General features: G+C 49.4%; 1 protein-coding gene across 1 annotated transcript in view; it reads left to right on the top strand.

Annotated features, from left to right (window-relative positions):
• The window catches only part of CALB2 (calbindin 2), a 58890-nt gene extending 45200 nt beyond the window's left edge, over window positions 1-13690 (top strand). Inside the window, exons 4-11 of the mRNA XM_032784084.1 lie at window positions 938-1018; window positions 4107-4163; window positions 6061-6138; window positions 8290-8345; window positions 9265-9304; window positions 9404-9457; window positions 10399-10470; window positions 13115-13690. Coding sequence (XP_032639975.1) covers window positions 938-1018; window positions 4107-4163; window positions 6061-6138; window positions 8290-8345; window positions 9265-9304; window positions 9404-9457; window positions 10399-10470; window positions 13115-13231 — 555 coding nt within the window. The 3' untranslated portion in view covers window positions 13232-13690. The remainder of the gene's footprint in view (window positions 1-937; window positions 1019-4106; window positions 4164-6060; window positions 6139-8289; window positions 8346-9264; window positions 9305-9403; window positions 9458-10398; window positions 10471-13114) is intronic.
• The last annotated feature ends 4872 nt before the right edge of the window (window positions 13691-18562 follow it).

The following is an 18562-nucleotide window of genomic DNA, read 5'->3' as shown; positions in this document are numbered from 1 at the left end:
ATTCTTTTGCATTCTGTTGTTCTAGGGTGGTGTCAATAGTACACGTAAGGACTTTTTTTGCCCCACTTTTAAATCCTCCTTTTCTTGAAAAATTAAAGTGTCAAACAGCTACTTTTACAAAAGCTTTAGGTAGAACAAAGTGTTTAGTGTGACTGGCCTCCCCTGGTTAGTTCTGTGGCAGCATTTAACCTCCTAGCCTGACTCCGAGAGCTAGGCTCAGCCTCAGCAAGGATGCTGGTGCACCAAACAAGGAAGTAAAAAAGAGCCACAATACTTTCAAACTCCCTTATTAACGCATGGAGCAAGTCTGTTGAATTACAGTGTAACAAACCTCATTCGTAGCTATCAGCAGAATTCAAGGCCAGGACCTTCACACAAAAGCACAGACTTCAGTCACTGGAGCTAGTGGTTTCACTCTGTTAGCTAGTAGCAGCAGTAGGCTGTTATTGACTAGTGGCCTAGCCATTAGAGAGGAATGTAACATGCACTCTGCTATTGTGTTTCATCAGGAAGAGGACAAAACAGATAGAAGATCTGAAACATAATTCCTTTTTCTAGGGAATTATTGCAAACAATGGAGATGGGACTAGTTATGTTCTTTCCATGTGCAAAGAGCAACCATATTATTTCAGTCTCAATGACTTATTTTAGGTTAAGCAAAACAACAAAACAATTAAGAGCAAAAGTAAATTTGCAATGAGAGGGAGAGAGAGCACAACATATGTGTCTCCTCTGCAACATGCTGCATTGATTCTCCCTCACAAAATGGCAGTGGCCTGTAACAGCAGCAAAAATTACAAAGATGCAGTAAAAAAGGAAACACAATCCTGTTGTGTCACTGTCTACACGCACCAGTGGGATGGACCAAGGATTCTCTGTGTGTTATGTGACTTGCCTTCTACTCACTGATGGCTTTGCTGTCTCCCGCACTCTCCAGCTGGCTCAGATCCTGCCTACAGAGGAGAACTTCCTATTGTGTTTCAGACAGCATGTTGGCTCCAGTTCTGAATTCATGGAGGTGAGCAGAGATTTTTATTATTATTATTATTCTAACCAAACCATTCCAGAATTTAGGCTAAATTTCCACTGACATCAAGGGCTGAATAAGGAATTTGGCCTGTAATTTCTTTAATTCTGACCAGTTTGGTAGAATGTTTCTCCTGCATGTTAGGAGGCTGGGGATGCGGGGAGCATGAGGCAGGCAGGCAGGGCAGGGGGAATGTACTTGAACTGTTACCAGGGGAAATGCACTGACTAACATGCTATTCCTAATGAATACAGCCTGGCCACACTCTCTAGGTGAGTGGTTTCTCTGTCCAGCAGCCATGCTGGCTTCCTCTGAATGTTTTTACCTGGAAAAGAAATAGCTACATGCCAGCTGTAATTCTGTCCTCCCACTGAAGGCAAGCTATAGCTATGGACACAACAAGCCAAACCGTGATACCATTAAAGTCCGGGGATGTTTTGCCACAGACTTCAGTGGGAGCAGCATTTAGCCCTACACATCCACACAGTAGTTTTGTCCTTTTTGTTGCTTGTATTAAGCAGTTCAGGACTGGAGCCATATTGAGTGATGCTGTATGGACAGACAGGGTCTGCCACAGAGCCTGCACCATAATTCTGGTGTCATAATGCACTTCGTTAAGGGGACAGGTACTCTGCAAGTCCCTGAGCTAGTCAGATAGTTTATGATAAGTACAAAGTGGAGTGTGGGAACATCCCTGCTCCCTCTTCCCAGAGTGACAGGTTGGCTGGTTTCTAACCCCCAAGTCCCAGTGACTAAGGCGCACCTTCAATCCAGGATCTTCACTGATTACACCTGCACAACAATGGCATCCAGGAACACTCCCTAATCTCAAAAGGCCTGGACCAGCTCACACTGGAAAACCTGGGAGGGAGTTTTGGGGCAGGAGCTCTCTTCTTTGATCACTCCCAAGTCCTAGCCAGGAATCTGGACTTGAGACCCTGGTGCTGCTCATTAGTGGGATATTTCCTTGTGGAAGGGGAAGAGGACTTCCCTTGTGTTGTGCTGCCAAAATTCACTTTACAAGAGAATATTCTAAATTTCCAGATGCTTTAAATCAGTTATTTAGCCTCTTTCAAGAATTTGAAGAGGAAGGGACCAGCAGGGAGATAGATCTGGGCTGTGGGAGATGATTAGTGTCTATAGGCATATCTGTCGGTGGGCGCTGTGCTGTTGGAGGTGCTATCTGTGGCACTTCTCAGAACAGTAAGGAAGTTAGCTCCTGTGTCTTGCCCAAATTGCAGGTTAGTTATTTATATTCTGCCTCCCTAAATTTCACTCCCAGTATTATTTGGATGGTCTTTTCTTCACTGTCAGTCCTAAACTATGTAGTGTTACTTTGTGCCATCAAACAGCAGTCGTGTTCCACACAGAAGTGGCAGCATTATGGAGGAGGGTAAAATGACCTTTATCTCCCTTATCTACTTCAGAGGGACATTTTTGGGCGTAAGTAGTTAATATTTAAACGCTCTTTAAGAGGATAGGATTAAAGACCCTCTCAAATTATAAAGTGATATGGCATCTCTGTCTGACAAATTCCAAAGTTCTTCATAAATATTATATGTACATGAAAGGTTTCACCAGCTAGTGAAGTGTAGCAGCTGTTTAGCAATGCACAGCAACACCGCAAGGGCTTAAAACAATTATTGGAAAATGAGAACAACATGCAAATGTGATGCTGTTCGATGAAACAGGAGCCTACCTGTTGCCATTTAATAGACAAGTGGAGTTATTGCTTAATAAGCACGTCATTAAATATTAAATTCAGCCCACTCCGCCAATAGCGAGTATAATAATGAGCATGAACTCTTGACACCGTTTTTCCCTGAGTGCACCCAGCTCTGCTAAACCAATTCCCCTCATGACAAAAACCCGTCCCCTGAGAGATGTAGCTTCAGAAAACTCCAGAGACCAATGAGGAGCTGTGCTTTCCCCATGCCAGATGGTGATGGAAAGCTACAGTAGGCAGTAGAATAGCACTTAGGAAGACCTCTTCCGACACACCGTGTGGGGGAGACAATGTAGGATCTTCACAGGAAGAAGGAAAATACTTTGATCAACCAACCCTGAACAGATAAATGTCTTTTGATTTGTTAGGTCCACACGAATATCTGAGACAGAGAGAGACTGTAAACAGGCTTCTGCTCTATAGGGCCTGACTTCAACTGGGGACTCAGCTGTCATGGGAAAGGATGAGATAGACCCAAGATAGAGAGAAACTTACAATAAATGCTAAGCACGTGTGAGGCAAAATGAGCATTTCTACTGCCCTTCCCTCCCGCTTTGTCACCTCTGTTGTTTATGGGTAACAATTTGTCTCCTCCACAGCTACAGAACAGGTTCATGCTCACTGAGCCAAACGCCTCAACAGGTTGGGTTTCATTTGCATTTGGTGCAGGTGGTTGTGGGGTAGTTCTTATTGTATTTGAGATGGATGCGCCAATGTTGAGACAACACACAAATCACTGGGAGAATGGACCTCATGCGTTATAGGTCTGTTGTCATGGTAGCTTTAGTTATTCCCATTCCCAGTGCCACGAGAGGGGCTGCCTAAAAAGGAAAAGCTGACGGGTAGTCCCAGTCCATTCACTGCTGTGTACATATGTACCTCAGGCCAGATCCAGCCCCAGTGTTAAGTGGATGCAGTTCCCAAGAAAATCAGTGGATTCCCAACGAGTATGTCATGAAGCTGCTATGGCCAGAGGGACTATTATGAGCATCTAGTCTGACCTGTATAACACAGGCCCTAGAGCTTACCAAGTAATTTCTGCATCGAGCTCATAACTTCTGTTTGACCTATAGCAGATCTTTTAGAAAGACATCCATTCTAGATTTAAAGACTTCAAGTGATGGAGAATCCATCATGTCCCTATGTAAGTTCTTCCAATGGCTAATTACCCTAAGGATTAAATTTTCTCCTGATTTCTAGCCTGAATTGTTCTAGCTTCAGCTTCTAGCCATTAGATCGCATCCATACCTTCGTCTTCTAGATCAAAGAGCTATCACTGTCTCACTATCCAAAATCTATTACTTTTTTCAGTAGGGGAATCACTTGTACTAATATGTGGCATTTCCATTGCAGGCCTGGCGGAAATATGACACAGACCGCAGTGGATATATAGAAGCCAATGAACTCAAGGTGGGGGATGACTGAAGAGTGTCTTGGAGATATGACTTTAAAGGGCTGTGCTGTTGGTGGGGGCTATTCTAGGGTGGCATTCTATACCATACCTCTCTCGAGAGTCATTCTCTAAGGAAAGCAGCGTGTGCGTGGCTGCAGTTCGTGTCTATCTTATGATCACTCAGCCTGTAAGAAGCTATGCTTGATAGCTTACACTGTCCCTTTGCAGCTCCTGATCACTTCAGCCTGCATTGTACTCCACAGCATAGCGCCTGCTCCTGCTGCCATTGAAGTCAAATGGGAAAACTGTCACTGACTCTGGCAGAAGCAGAGCTGGGCTCTGGTTACCCAGCACTAGGGACTGTGCAGCATTCAGGGAGAAGGGAGGCTCTTACTGAATGTCCTACATTAGAATAGTTTGAGGAGATGAGCTGATAACGATCAGAGGTCTGCAACTGTCCAGAAACAGCTAGAAGTAAAGCTCACCAAACACACCCAAGGTCAAATCCTGCCCAGTTACTTCACTGCAACTCCACTGAATGCCAATGGGGTTGCACAAATGCAAGCAGTAGAATCTGCACTAAGGACCCACTCCATGATGGCATTGCATTGTCTTCAGTCACCTCTGTAAAGGAACCCCAAAGTTTCCATGGCAATTTGGTGTAGTCCTTAGAAATCCATTGCTCCTAGGTAGGCAACTGGTTTCTGCTTTGCCCTGTGGATGGTGGCTGAAGGCAGGTTTCACTGTGTATTGTCTATATTGCCTCACATTATAAGACTGTTTGCAGACTGCCTGTATTAACATATTGATCTTAAAATTCCACTTACTGTGACCTACTGGCTTCTGCAGAGCCAGTGGCCTCATTTCAAGAAAGCTTCATTCCCTTTGTAACTATGGGCTGTTCCTGTAAAGTACTGAGCAACGTCAGTTGCCATCAGCGTCCAGAAGCGTTGAGGGCTCTCTGCACCATACAGAACAGAGCCTACTAACACCAGCTGTTTCGGTGAAATGGCAGGTCACACTCCGTTCATCTTAGGATATTAGAGGTGTACAATGCTGGAAGCTGCCCCTTCTTCTAGCTTTGCCTTACTCGATGGGCTGCTCAAGTGCTCCTGATCTGAAAAACCTTGTGAGAGACTGGGAACGTCATTTGGGCCAGTCCCCTTGGCTGGGTGCCATGTACCTTTCAGAGGGTGAAGAGCCAGCAGAATGTTTTGGTGCACATCAGCAAGGCGGCTCTGGAGTCGGTCAGAGCTGTGGTGCAATTTACCTTTGGGTTGGGGTATTTCTCAAGGCACATAGAATGAAGCGGTGATCAAGCAATTCCCATTCTGGAAGGGAATTTAGAGCTCTTTTAAGAAGGTTCTGTTGGGGGTGATTCAGAGTGAGAAATGCCTAATCTCATGAGTGATGCTGTGACATCAACAAACCTAAAGACAAATTCAACCCCAGTGGAAATAGGTCCAGCCCCATTGATGTCGCTGTACACTGGGGCTAAATCTGGCCCCAAGAGGCAAGAGGAGACGCTACTTCCTCTGGAGCATGTAAGGAGTAGGCACTTCACTCTAAGCGCTCATTCCCCAGGTTTAGTCCGAGAGGAATTTGTGCCAAACACTGTGCTGCTTTGAGACTGGCACAGCGATGGGGGTGCCAAGGTAATAGCCACTGAGCACTGCGTCCCCTTGACGTTCCCACACTAACATTTTCAGACGTGCTCTTGCATTTTGCCCTTGACTGGACAGGTGGGACGCATCTCAGCACCATTCCTAGACTGCCCAGCAGTGAATGTGCCTTTTTCCCCAGTGAAGAAAAACAAGGGGCATGTTTTTACTACAGCAACGCAGGTAGAGTCCTGCCTTGGTAAGCCAGGGTCTGTAACCGTGACAAAGCTTATGTGGTCCTCTCCTGTGGCAGGGGTTCCTGTCAGACCTGTTAAAGAAAGCGAACAAGCCCTACGATGAGCCAAAGCTGCAAGAATATACACAGACCATAGTAAGTGAGACCAATCCCGGGGGGTACTGCTGCTGCTGCCTCCCCTACGGCAGCTGACCCAGCTCCCTCCCTTCAGAGCCCATTCTGCTTCCTGAGGAAGCGGCTGCAGCAGAGGAGCAACCTGCTCAAAGAAGTTGTGGGGACGAGGAGTCAGTCTGCATGAGTCCAGCTGCCTGAAGAAGGGTGAAAAGCCTAGGGGTTAGAGCAGAGGGAACACAGCTCCTCCCTCCACTGCTAAAATCAGAGATGCTCCCGCATCCCCCGCCTGGTTTGGGTAAACATCTCCCCCCACCCCCTCCTCCTCTTCAGCTGGTGCAGTGAGAGCAGCTCCATTAGCCAACGTGGGGAATGTGTCCCTCGCACGAGTGACTGAGCCCATGTGCTGCAGTGCAACTCCTGGCCTGGTTAGGTGTTCCCTATTACAGGGATTGGGGTAGCACTGAGAGGCCTGCTCAGGCCCCCGTTGTGCTATGCGTTGTACACACACATGCCCCAAAGAGCTTGTGGCGCCCGTAGCAGAGTAGCACTGGGATGAATGCAATCTTCTGCTTGGGCTGGGGCAATTCTATTTCTGTCTCAGGACCCTGAGCCTCCCCAAGGTCACCGCTACCATCTTCCAGCCAAAAGACTCCCAGAGCCTGTCAGAAGTGCTGCTCTGTCTAATAGCAATGGTAGGCCCTCAGAGGACGGGTGCACTTGTTCTGCAGCACTCCCTGCCCTGAGTCCCCAGGGCAGTAAGAAATCTGGCTCAGAAATTTAAGCCCATTCTGTTGTAGGAGTGTGAACAGCACGCCCCTGGGCTGAGCCCTTCAGTCACAGGAAAGGGCAGGCTGGGGCCAGTGCAAAGTTCTCCGGTGCTAGCCCTGGAGAACAGAGGCCTGTGTCTAACCACAGAATGGTTGGCAGCAGGGCAGGCTTCCCCAACTGCCCCAAAAGGTCCACTCTTAGCACGAAAGGGGAGTTCGGTGTCTAGGCCTCCAGCAATTCCTTGGCCCCTCTGCAGAGATTCCCAACAGAATCTGGCTAGTGGCCTGTGATGTGGAAAGTACACTTGTTCCACCTGTCTCCGTTTGTCCTAATGAAGAGTGCACTAGACTGGAAGTGTGGAGACCTGGGGCCTTGTCCCAGCTCTGACACTGATCTGCTAGATGACCTTGGGCAAGTCTCTTCCCCCTTGGGCCTCAGTTTTGCTGTCTGTATAATGGGGATAAAGATAGTGGCCTTCTGTTTAAATTGCTTTGAGCTCCACTGATTAAAAGTGCTATGAAAGAGCTTGACATTGTTAAACCTGTCCCAGGCTTTACTGAGAGTAAAATACATACACACAATCTATCCCTGGGGGCTGCCCATTACAGTTACACTAGGGAACAGTTTGGCTCAAACTTTTCTCCCTACAGTTCACGTAGCTATAAACTCAAGCTTCTCTGGCTGACGAGAGCTTTCCCCATAACACACCCTGGACCAGGCCTGCTCTCCTCCTGGGATTGCCAACTTTCTAACTGCTGAAAACCGGGCACCCAGCCCTACCCCTGCCCCTTCCCCCAAGGCCTCACCCCTAGGCCCTGCTTCCCGCCTGCTCCTCCCCCATTGCTCCCCCGGCCCTGGGACTCACCTGCCACCTGCAGAGGTGGGCTGGGAGGAGCAGATGCAGTGCCTGCCTGCCCATGTGAGGCATGGAGGGGGTGGGGGTCAGTCCCTGGAGCAAGAGGCCAGGGTGGGAAGAGCACGGCAGAGCAGGTCAGGCAGGAGCTGGCAGGATTCCCCCACACGCACCAATCTGTCTGCTGGAGATGGCTAAGAGCCAGCCAGCCACTTCTCTCCACGAGCAGCTGAGCAGAGAGCAGCTCCTCCAGGCTCCTGCCACAGCTGCTGCACTTCCCGTCCTGCACTGGCGGAGTCGTGTTACTGCAGGTGACCGGACACTGCTAGGTTCCCTTTTTGACTGAACTTTCCAGTCAAAAACCAGACCCCTGGCAACCCTACCTCCATGACTCTGAATTTAACAGGCCCCATTTCCCTACCCCCAGTAGAAAGCTGGCAAGGTGTCAGCTGACCCCCTGCTTTGCCAAAGGCTTAGATGCAATCCCAACTGGGGACATTGGTAGAGGAAAGAGCTGGTCACTAACAGACTGCTGGCTTGTGTCCCATCAGCTGCGGATGTTCGATATGAATGGGGACGGGAAGCTGGGCCTGTCGGAGATGTCCCGGTAAGGGTCCTCTTCCACTGCTTGCTACTTGGGCTTCTTAGTCTTCCCCTGCAAGAGCCAAAGAAAGCTATGGACCCTCCCCCCAGTCAAATCCATCTTCCCCCTTGCTGAATTACAGCTCCGTCTGCATGCAGCCAGGTAGCCTCTGAACTTGTTCAACAAGCCACTCCAGTCCTGTCTCAAAGCCATTCTAAAAGAAGGGCTTCAGACCCTGCTGCAGTTAGTCCGGGAGCCTGACTCCCTTCCCAATTGCATCAATGGAGCTCCATGGAGTTTCTTCTCATTCACACTAGTGCCACAGAGGAATCAGCACCAGGCGTGGAAGAGATACTGTGGCTTGCCCAGCTGCAGAAAAAGCATTCCATGCAGGCTGATACCGTTGGCCTTATGGCCTCTGTAAAAGAACAACATTACCCCCCACTGCCCATGACTGGAGATTAATCACCAGTAGCTGCAGTCTGTAGTACAAACTGCTTCCTGCCCAATTCTGCCAAAGCACCTCGCTGCCAACCTGTAGCACCCGTTGCTATTCCTCATCTGGCCTGACTCTCCTCAGCATGCCAACTCAGGGTGCAGACAAACACCCACTGGAGTCTGGGCTGTGACCAGTCGATCAATCTCAACAGCGTTTAAGCCTCGGTCTCCCTGAGTGGAGGACCATGCCCTTCCTGAGTGGGCTGCGTGGCAAAACAGGGAGGCCTCCATTCAGAAGCGGGTTGGTGCAGACTGTAGACCCATCTTTATGGGGCTCCACTAACTAGCTTGAGTGCAGGACATCCACAGAAGAGCAGGCAAGGCTGATCGCTCCAGGGCAGCATCTGTGTAGAGCGCTGAGGACGATCTCCCCCGCCCTGGCCACATGTGCTGGGTGAGTGTCTCCTCTCAGCTCCCTATTTACCCTTTCACAATCTCTCTGCAGACTCTTACCTGTGCAGGAGAACTTCCTACTTAAATTTCAGGTAAAAAAGATTGCTCTCTTTTTCCCCGTTTGATTGTTTTCCCCCTCATCCCTCCCTGTGTGCATGGCTCATTTCTTTATTCTTCCTGTCATTGTCCAGGGAATGAAACTAGCCACCGAGGAATTCAACGCTATCTTTGCATTTTATGACACGGTAAGAGGCTTGCGTGGATGGGGCGGGGGGAGCACAAGGGGATTTGAAATCCCATGAGCCTGGTGCAGGAAGAACTCTTCCTGGCACTTTATTTCCCCTAGTCTCTCTAGCCTGCTGCGACTGGGAAAGGCATTTTGGCATTTTCTCCCATTCACCGTCATAAAACCAGCCCAGAATAAAAGACCCTCTAGCCAGAGCCTCTGCTGGTGTAAATCCGCAGGGCTCCATTGAGTTGCAGCATAATTATGCTAATTGATGCTAGCTGGGGCTTTGGCCCACAGCACATAGCCAACCACTCTGCTCATGGAAGGGGTGTGGAGGACTCTTGTTTCAATGTGAGCAGGGGAGTTGTGCCCGCAGAGGACAGAAGAGCACATTTTAAAGTCTCTGTGAATCCAGGGATCAGAACACAGGGAATATGTGGATTTAGAGACAGAATAATAATGGAGAATGAAATCCTGCTTTTCTGGACCACTGTTGTGGGCCTTTATAGCGAGTAGAGCTGGCACCAGCCACTGTATAGGGCAGTATTCTCCTGTCACTTACACTAGTGTAACACCTTTGATTTCAATGGAGTCATGCCAGTGGGCTCTGGTCCAGGCCATATACTCAAAGCCTTTCTGGTGCCTGCAAGGGGCTTTGACTCAGGGCCTTACCCCAGGGAGAGTGGCAGTGTCTGCGATGGTGGCATCATCACATTATGAACAAAGTCAAAAGTGAAACCAGTTCCCCACTGCTGCCCTCTGAGCTAAAGAGAGTGCTGCTGTGTTGGGTTTCCTGTAGCTTACAGGCCCCCAAACCTGTGAGTGATCCAGGGGAATGGCAGGTCTGGTGATTGACAGGAAGGCCACTGCAGCCCTAGGGAGCAGAGGCAGGGAGATGATTGCAGGGCCCCTTGGGTTGGATTAATGTGTGTGTATTTTCCTGCTCTTGCTAACCAGGATGGGAGTGGCTTCATTGATGAGAACGAGCTGGATGCCCTTTTGAAAGACCTCTATGAGAAGAACAAGAAGGTGAGCTTCTTGTGGGTAAACAGATGGAGACAAACCTAAGGGCTGCTCCTGTTAAAGTCGACAGGCAAATCCACTGGAGCAGCTTTGCACCCTAGGTCTGCCATAGCAGCTGTTACATCCTCCGCGACTAGTCTGTGTCTTGTGTGGATGAAGTGCAGGGCAGGGCCTTAGCATGGATCAGTGCATCACAGGGTCATCCTTTATACCTGCAGCAAGCATGGGGAACTCGTCTTGGGGCCAGCTGGCTGCAGACCCGCGTGGTGCACAGATGCTGCACTGGAGTATCTGGCCCAAAGGTTAACATGCTGGAGTCCTAGCTGGAATTGTCATTTAGGGTTCAATCCTGCAGGGTGCAGAACAGGGCCGGTGCAACCATTTAGGCGACCTAGGCGGTCGCCAAGGGCACTGGCATTTGGGGGGCGCCATTTTCTTTGGCAGAGACCACGGCAGACGGGTCTTCGGCCGCCGCCAGCATTTAGGCAGAGGGAGCTGGGGCAGGGGAGCATGGGGAGGGCCGCCTGCAGCAAGTAAGGGGGGGAGGGGGCGACATGCAGGGGAACTCCCCACTCCAGCTGACTCCTGCCCCACCTCCTCCCCGAGCACGCCGTGGCTGCTTCACTTCTCCTGCCTCCCAGGCTTGCAACGCCAATCAGCTTAGGTGCCACAAGCCTGGGAGGTGGGAGAAGTGAAGCAGCAATGGCGTGCTCGGGGTGGAGGCAGAGCAGGATGAGCTGGGGTGGGGAGGCTGCCTCAGGGTGGAGGGTGGGGAGCTGCCATGAGGGGGGGCGCCTCAGGGCAGGGGCGTGAGGGGGGCACAAGGTGGAAGTTTCACCTCGGGTGCGAAACATCCTTGCACCTGCCCTGGTGCAGAAGGTGGGCCAGAGTGCTAGTGCTGGGCATCTGGGGTTTGCTCAGCACCCGATCAGGTGGCTGTGAAGAAGCCTGCGCAGTGCTGGCAATGTCTGCCCTGAGGAATGCAGGAACAGTGGAGACCAGGCGCTTGAATCACTGGTTGACCCTTTGCAGCAGTGCAAGGTGCTGCTCAATCAGAGTGGCACAAAGGAAGCTGCTACTGCCAGTGAGCAGGTTTATTATTATTAAGCTTAGACAGCAGAGGCTCATGGTTTTAGATCCAGGTCCAATCCCTGCAGATGACCCAGCCAAGAAGCCATTGAACTCTGCAGTGTGAATATGGCCCATTGCCAAGTCAGGACATGGGTGCTTACCTGCAGGCCACTCAATGCACAGAGTTTGCCTCCGTGCAGAGGCCTGTGCTCCACTGAAGTCCCACATCTGCTCCTTTCTAAGAGTCTGGTGCTTCTGACTCTCTGTGCAGGGGTGAGGGTCATTCTAGCCAGAGTACGAGCAGCTGCTCCAGCTGTTTTGCAGAGTCCAAGAGGTACTTAAGGAGAGAGTAAGCAAGTCTGTAGGCCAAATGCAGACTGGGCCTGATTTACCCATCTTGCTCTCGCTTTACGCTGGGAAAACTGCACTGCTCTCAGTGGTGTTGCAGCCGCATACCATGGCGGAGTTCGAGTCTCTGGGCCTGGCCCCCACTGAGGAATAATGCAGCTCACCTCTTGCCTTCAGACACAGTTGTTGTCTATTTCCCCTTGCTGGCCGAATTGCATTAGCCCTCCACCCAAGGGTCTCCTACAGGGCCGCCCAGAGCGGGGAGCAAGTGGGGCAATTTGCCCCAGGGGCCCCCCCACGAGAGTTTTTCAGGGTCCCTGGAATGGGGTCCTTCACACGCTCCTGGGGCCCCGGAAAACTCTCACGGGGCCTGGGCCCCCGGAGCTTCTTCCGCTCCGAGTCTTCAGCAGCGAGGGATCTTTCCGCTCCAGGGCGGAAGGACCCCCCCACCGCCAAATTACTGCCAAAGCGGGGACCCCCCACCGCCAAAGACCCCAGGCCCCCTGAATCCTCTGGGCGGCCCTGGTCTCCTATGAGGGGTTCTGCTCCCTCCTTCTCAATGTCTCCCCACATCCAAGCTTCTTCTCATGGAGAGAGCCAACTCTTCTCTTTTTTCCCCCTCACTAGGGGGAACTGCCACAAGCAACCTTTATACTGCCTCTCTTCCCAGCATGCTTTGCTACCAGCCTATAGTGCTCATGCTCCCTGCAACTTACAATCCCCCAAATCCTTCTGCTCTGGGAGTAGGGTAGCCAGGTGCTTGGTTTTCAACCAGAAAGTCCAGTCAAAAAGGGGACCAGACAGTGTCCAGTCAGATCTACTGACCAGACACCCAAAGTCTGGTTGCTGCAGATGGGGGAGGTGCCAGGTCTTCACCCACTCCAGTCCCCCCTACTCAGCTGTGGCTGCATCCTGCCTATGTCGCGCAGCTGCAGCTCCCATCCCCAGCTCTGCGGGCGAGTCCCTCCTGAGCCAGGTGGGTGGGGGTGGGAGAGGAAAAGCAGGAAGTGATGGGGGGGCAGGGCCTTGGGATGAGCGGGGTGAGGCAGGGGAGGTTCTGGCATTGCTGGTGGTAATATTTAAGAAACAGACACTCCAAGTTAGCAACCCTATCTGGGTGGTCCTTGAATCCCACTTCAAAGGGCCAGCTCATCCCATGACACACCATTGAAATCTAATCCTGTGTATGCAGCCATTCTATATCATGTTCCTTTCTGTTACCGTCTGCCAGGAAATGAACATCCAGCAGCTCACCAACTACAGAAGGAGCATCATGAATCTCTCCGACGGGGGGAAGCTATACCGCAAGGAACTGGAAATTGTACTCTGCAACGAGCCCCCCATGTAAAGAGGCACCACCCCCACTCCTCCAATACCTCCCCTACCCTGCCACCTTCCACAAAGATGACTAGAAAGGGCAAGTGTGAGCAGGTGAGGAGGGACAGCAACTGGGTGGGTTCCTGACCAATCAACTCCAACCCCCCCGCCCCGCTAGGCCTGCTGATCTGCTTGTGACCCAGGTCACAGAATCTTTGCCAACAGTAGCAAGAGGGGCAATGATGCATGACCCCATCCACCAATGGCTCTGTGATTTAGGCTAAGTATTCAGTAGGGTGATAGTCCAGTTCTCTTCCTGGGTACAGCCTGTGTCTCTTGCGTTGGCATAGTTTGTTTCCTGTGCATTCCTGAATCTGGAGTGAATAATTTTTCTTTGTCTCTTTTCTTTGTTGTGTTTTGTTCTTTTCAAGTTCTGTCTTATTGTTTACCAAAGAACAGTTTACAAATAAACTTAAGTACTGCTACCAGGGCTGACAGCCTGCGCTTGGATCTCTTTTCTCTGGGACAATGAAGGCCACATCTGCAAGCAAATAAACACTAGGTTTTCAAAAGAGCTCAGCGCCCAATTTGGAAAAATCCAGCTGGTGCCTAAGTGCTAAGCACACTGGGTGCTGCACTCAGTTGAAAATGTCTCTTGAAGAGTCACAGGAATAGAAGGTGCTGGGTACTGAGTAGAACTGTTTGGAAAGTGGCAGTGGCTGGGGAGAGGTTCCATAGAAAATTAAGGGGTTTTTGGAGGGGGAGGGGAAAGAGGTGGGGTGTTTGCAAAAAAAAAAAAGTGATAGTGTGGTGCATAGTGGGAGTTGTAGTTCAGATGCCTTGTGAGCCCATTCTCATTTACAGACTGGGCTTCCTGGTCAGACTACCTCTCCCATGATGCATCACCATTGCCTCTTGGTGAGGCTAGGTAGTACATCATGGCCATCGCTGGATTTGCTGCATCATGGGAAATGTAGTTTGACCAGAGAGACTGCCCCATAGAGGAGAATGGAAGCATGAGGCTCTGAAACTACAACTCCCACAAGGCACCACGGGAGCAATTCTGAATTGAAGTATTTCAGTATTTGGGTATTCAGTTTTTCAGTGAGGGGAGGGGGGCAGAGAGGATGAGAATTAGAATCTCCCTGTGAAAAGCAGATACTTTTAATTCAAAAATAATTTAGTTAAAACCCTAATCTTCCCTCAAAAGAGCTTCAGTGCAAAAAAATCTCACTGGCTGTAATGCTGAGCCCTTGAAATTCCAGCCCTGAGCTCTTCTGAAAATCTCACTCCATGGGGGGATATTTTGTTACTTTTTGCCATCCGAAATTCAGATTCATGATCAGGGTTGAAGGCTGGTCAGTGTTTCTGTGGTCCTGCAGCAGCCTTGGGGCTGGCTTGTCCCACTGCCAGTGTCTTAAAACTCTGGTTCTAGTTTGAAAAGAAGCTATGCAAGAATGATTTCTTAAACATGCAAGGAGAAAATCTGAGTATCATCACTTATACCTGTCTGAGGGGGGCAAATTATCTGCTGATAACTCCCCTGAGGTCAGTGGTAATATGCCTGCAGAGAATTTAGCCTTACAACTGTGATTTGGTAGCATCTGACGCTCACTTAGCAAAGGTATCGGAGAGAACACAAGAGGCAAGGCAAGGCAGAACTGGGGCCTGAGTGGTTTTCTCTCTAGCATATCCGCTTGAGTTAGCGGATAAAATAAGCTCTCATCTTGTTCCTGGTGCTAGCTCGGCACTGTGTTGACATGGCAGGGAGTGAGCTGCGTCATCGGTTCTCCCACGTGCACCATCAATAGAACTGTTCGAAGTTCTAATCATGGACACCTGTGCAAACCCAGGGGTGGCAGAGTGATTACACGAATGTAACTGTGGACCTGATCTGAAGACAACAAGGTTGCACAGGTATTAGGGGGGTTAGTTTGGGCTTAGGAACATTTTTACTAGTGATGATGCATGAGAAATATTCCACCTTGATTCTCTTTGCCCTTAGTGAGCTGACAGCAAGGCTGTGTCCACACTAGCCCTTACTTCAGTATAACTTAAGTCACTCAGCGGTGTGAAAACCCAACATAAGTTACACCAATCTAAGCACCGGGGTAGACAGCACTATGCTGGTGGGAGAGCTTCTCTTGGCGACATAACTAGCACTGCTCACAGGGCAGAAGTCGTGAAGCTGAAGAGAGCTCTCTCCCATCAGCTTAGAGCGGTCACATTAGCTTACAGCAGTGCAGCTCCACCACTGTAAATTCTCTAGTGTAGCTGTAGCCTAGAAATAACATCCTTTAATTTGTAAGACGAGCATACTTGCCATGATGTCATCGAGAAACTACAGGAAGGTCTACTGGAAACTTTGCTGGAATTGTAATGTCACAGCAGGAGTAGGGGTTTTTAATAACATTTCTACATCAATAAAAGCCCTAGTGCAGATGTGGTTATGCTGGGGGTGGGGGGAGGGCTTTAGGTGGAGTAGCTTATTTCATTGAAACTTTTGCTAGGATTAGCTGCAGCTGTGCTAGGAGGGTTTGCTGGTGTAGTTATATCAGCAAACCTTTTCTAGCGTAAACAAGGCTAAAGAATGGAACCACACAATGCCATACTACAGAATCACTTGCAGAGCAGGGATGCACTTGAGTGCCAATAAGAGGAAATATTTTATACACAACATAGTAACTTATGGAACTTGTTATTGCAGGACATGGAAATAACTTAACACAATTCTGAAAGTGATATTGCCATAGATTAAATACAAAAAACTAAGTTAATGCACCACTTAAAGTTCCCATTTAAAATGACAAGGTCCAGAATTACAAAATAAGTTCATTGCAAGTTACCTTACAAGGGCTTCCATCAGTGAGCAGGGTCAGAGGCAGGGTACCAGTCTAGACAGACCAGTGACCTCTGGTCTATTCCAGCATGGCAGGTCATATGTTTGACCAGCATCTACTGCATTTCACCAGGGATGTACCAGGTTCAAGGGAACAGAACAATGCACCAGCTCTGGCCCACTATATTTCAACAAATTTCATTTCATAGATGTTATTCCAGCAACATTCCAAAACTTTTGGGGGGAAAACAGGAACGATAACAAGAATCTTTGCTGTTTTTCCTATATTTTGGACCAGCTTGATCAAATACTGAGCAGAAGGGAAATTGTCTTCAAAAACATGCGTACTCCTGTCCACTTTGTTTTCCAGTGGATGTCAAAAAAGTTATGAATTACAGTAGAGTTGCATCATAGGTGCATTTAACTTACGCGATTTTAGCTGTATACACTTGGCAAAACAAAACAAAAAAGAGAACAATAGCAATTTACATATTGTACCTGTAGTGCAGGCAATTCCGCCCACCATTCCACTCAATGAGTGTTTGACTATACATGATTTTCGCCTTACGGCAGTGGGTCTCAAACTTTTGTACTGGTGACCCCTTTCACATAGCAAGCCTCTGAGTGTGACCTTCCCCCCCCCCTTAAAGTGTTTTTAATTTAAAGCACCATTATAAATGCTGGAGGCTGACAGCTCACGACCCCCTGAGGGGCCCCAACCCCTAGTCTGAGAACCCCTGCCTTACATGCTGGGCAGCTGGGCTCCATCATCAATCAGCCTCTCAAGCCCTGGCTCTTCCTCAGGTGCAGCCCTTCAGGTTAATTAGTCTAATTTAACCTGCTCTGCCTTGTGTGAGGTAAACACCCCATCACAGGCCTCAAATACAAAATCTTAAGAAAGGATAAACATCGATAACCGGCATAACCCAGCATGCATCAGGGGATACGGCAATCGCTCCATTCCAGGGGTAAGTAGGAACTTCCCCTCCATGGGGTGTGTTACAGCCAACGCTCTGTGAGTTCTTAGGCGAGGTGCACCAGGAACCTAAACTCAGCAGCTAGTTTCCTGCTTCTGGAATGGCCGACTAAGATGGTGTCATTTACTTTAAACATTGGATGTTTATGGTGAGACAGCGACTCTGTCTGCCCAGTGATGTGTATTTGATAGACTCGCTTTATCGTATTGGATCCCTGTATTTCTAATGTGTTAGCCTAGGCTCCTGCCTGAAGTCCCACCGTGTGTGATGTGCCATCTACCTTAACTGCCCCAGTAGTTTAAACATCATGTATTGTTCTAAAGCTGGTGCCCTGTGCTATTCAAATACTGCCCCAATCCACCCCAGAGGTGGCTGCATTTCAGCGGTTGGGAAAAATGCTTCTGTCTTTTAAATGAGTTCTCTGTGGTGTAAGTACATAACTCCATTGACATCAGTGGAGTTTTACCCATTTACACCAAGGGAAAGTGTGGCCACGAACACGTCGGGACCCTCCTGGATCAAAGATGCTCTAGAAATGAGATCGTCATTAGAAGGTTTCATTAGATTGGAATCCCACCTGCTAACACGTCTGGTCGTTGTATAGGCAACAAACCACATGATCCCACAGCTCTTTCTACCTCGTCTCTGTGCTAGCGATTTTGCACATGGCCAGGGGCTTTGTGAAATATTCTGCCTGAGAACTCTCCTCCCACTCCCATTGGCTGCTCCTATAGCCCTATGAGTGACAAAAGATGGATACTACAATCCACTCTAAACATCCAGTGCTGACAGAATGGCTCTGCGTCCTGCATAATGGTGCCAACTGGAGTGACTCATTGACTCAGCAATGCTTGTTAAGTACCCACAGTGTGCTTGGCATTTCAGAAGGCCACGGGGAGGGCAGCCCTGGCTCCAGAGTGCTTTCAGTTTAGGGGCCAGAAGTAAATGGAAATTGTCCTCCTGCATTAGACTCTGCCCAGCTGGGACTGCAGAGGCAGCAGCTTAGCTTCACTGCTCCATCTCTCCCCATATAGGGTATGTCTACACTGCAGCAGCACGTCTCAGAACCCAGGTCTGCAGACAGGTTTGCAGGGCTCATGCTACAGTTCTGGAGCCCAGGCTCTGAAAACTACCCCCTCCCCCGCTTCAGACCCTGAGCTCCAGCCTGAGAAGGAACCACTACACAGCTATTTTTAGGGCCGTAAAGCAAGTCCCAAGTCGGTAGACCCAAGTTCAGATTCACTGACACGGGGGTCTTTTGCTCTGTAAGCATACCCACGGAGACTACATCCAATGCAAACTGGCCCTATGTCTGTACTAGTCTCCAGTAACATCCTGGGAATAACTCCTTAGCTTCTTGTCCTGGACTTTGGGCCAACAAAAGAAGAGCTCTTCCATGAAGGATTGAGTCAGAGAATCATAGAATATCAGGGTTGGAAGGGACCTCAGGAGGTCATCTAGTCCAACCCCCTGCTCAAAGCAGGACCAATCCCCAACTAAATCATCCCAGCCAGGGCTTTGTCAAGCCTGACCTTAAAAACCTCTA

Source organism: Chelonoidis abingdonii, chromosome 19 (assembly GCF_003597395.2).
Source record: "Chelonoidis abingdonii isolate Lonesome George chromosome 19, CheloAbing_2.0, whole genome shotgun sequence".
NCBI classification, from domain to species: Eukaryota; Metazoa; Chordata; order Testudines; family Testudinidae; genus Chelonoidis; species Chelonoidis abingdonii.
The sequence above is the reverse complement of the archived record's forward strand: the minus strand, read 5'-3'. Positions and strand labels throughout refer to the sequence as shown.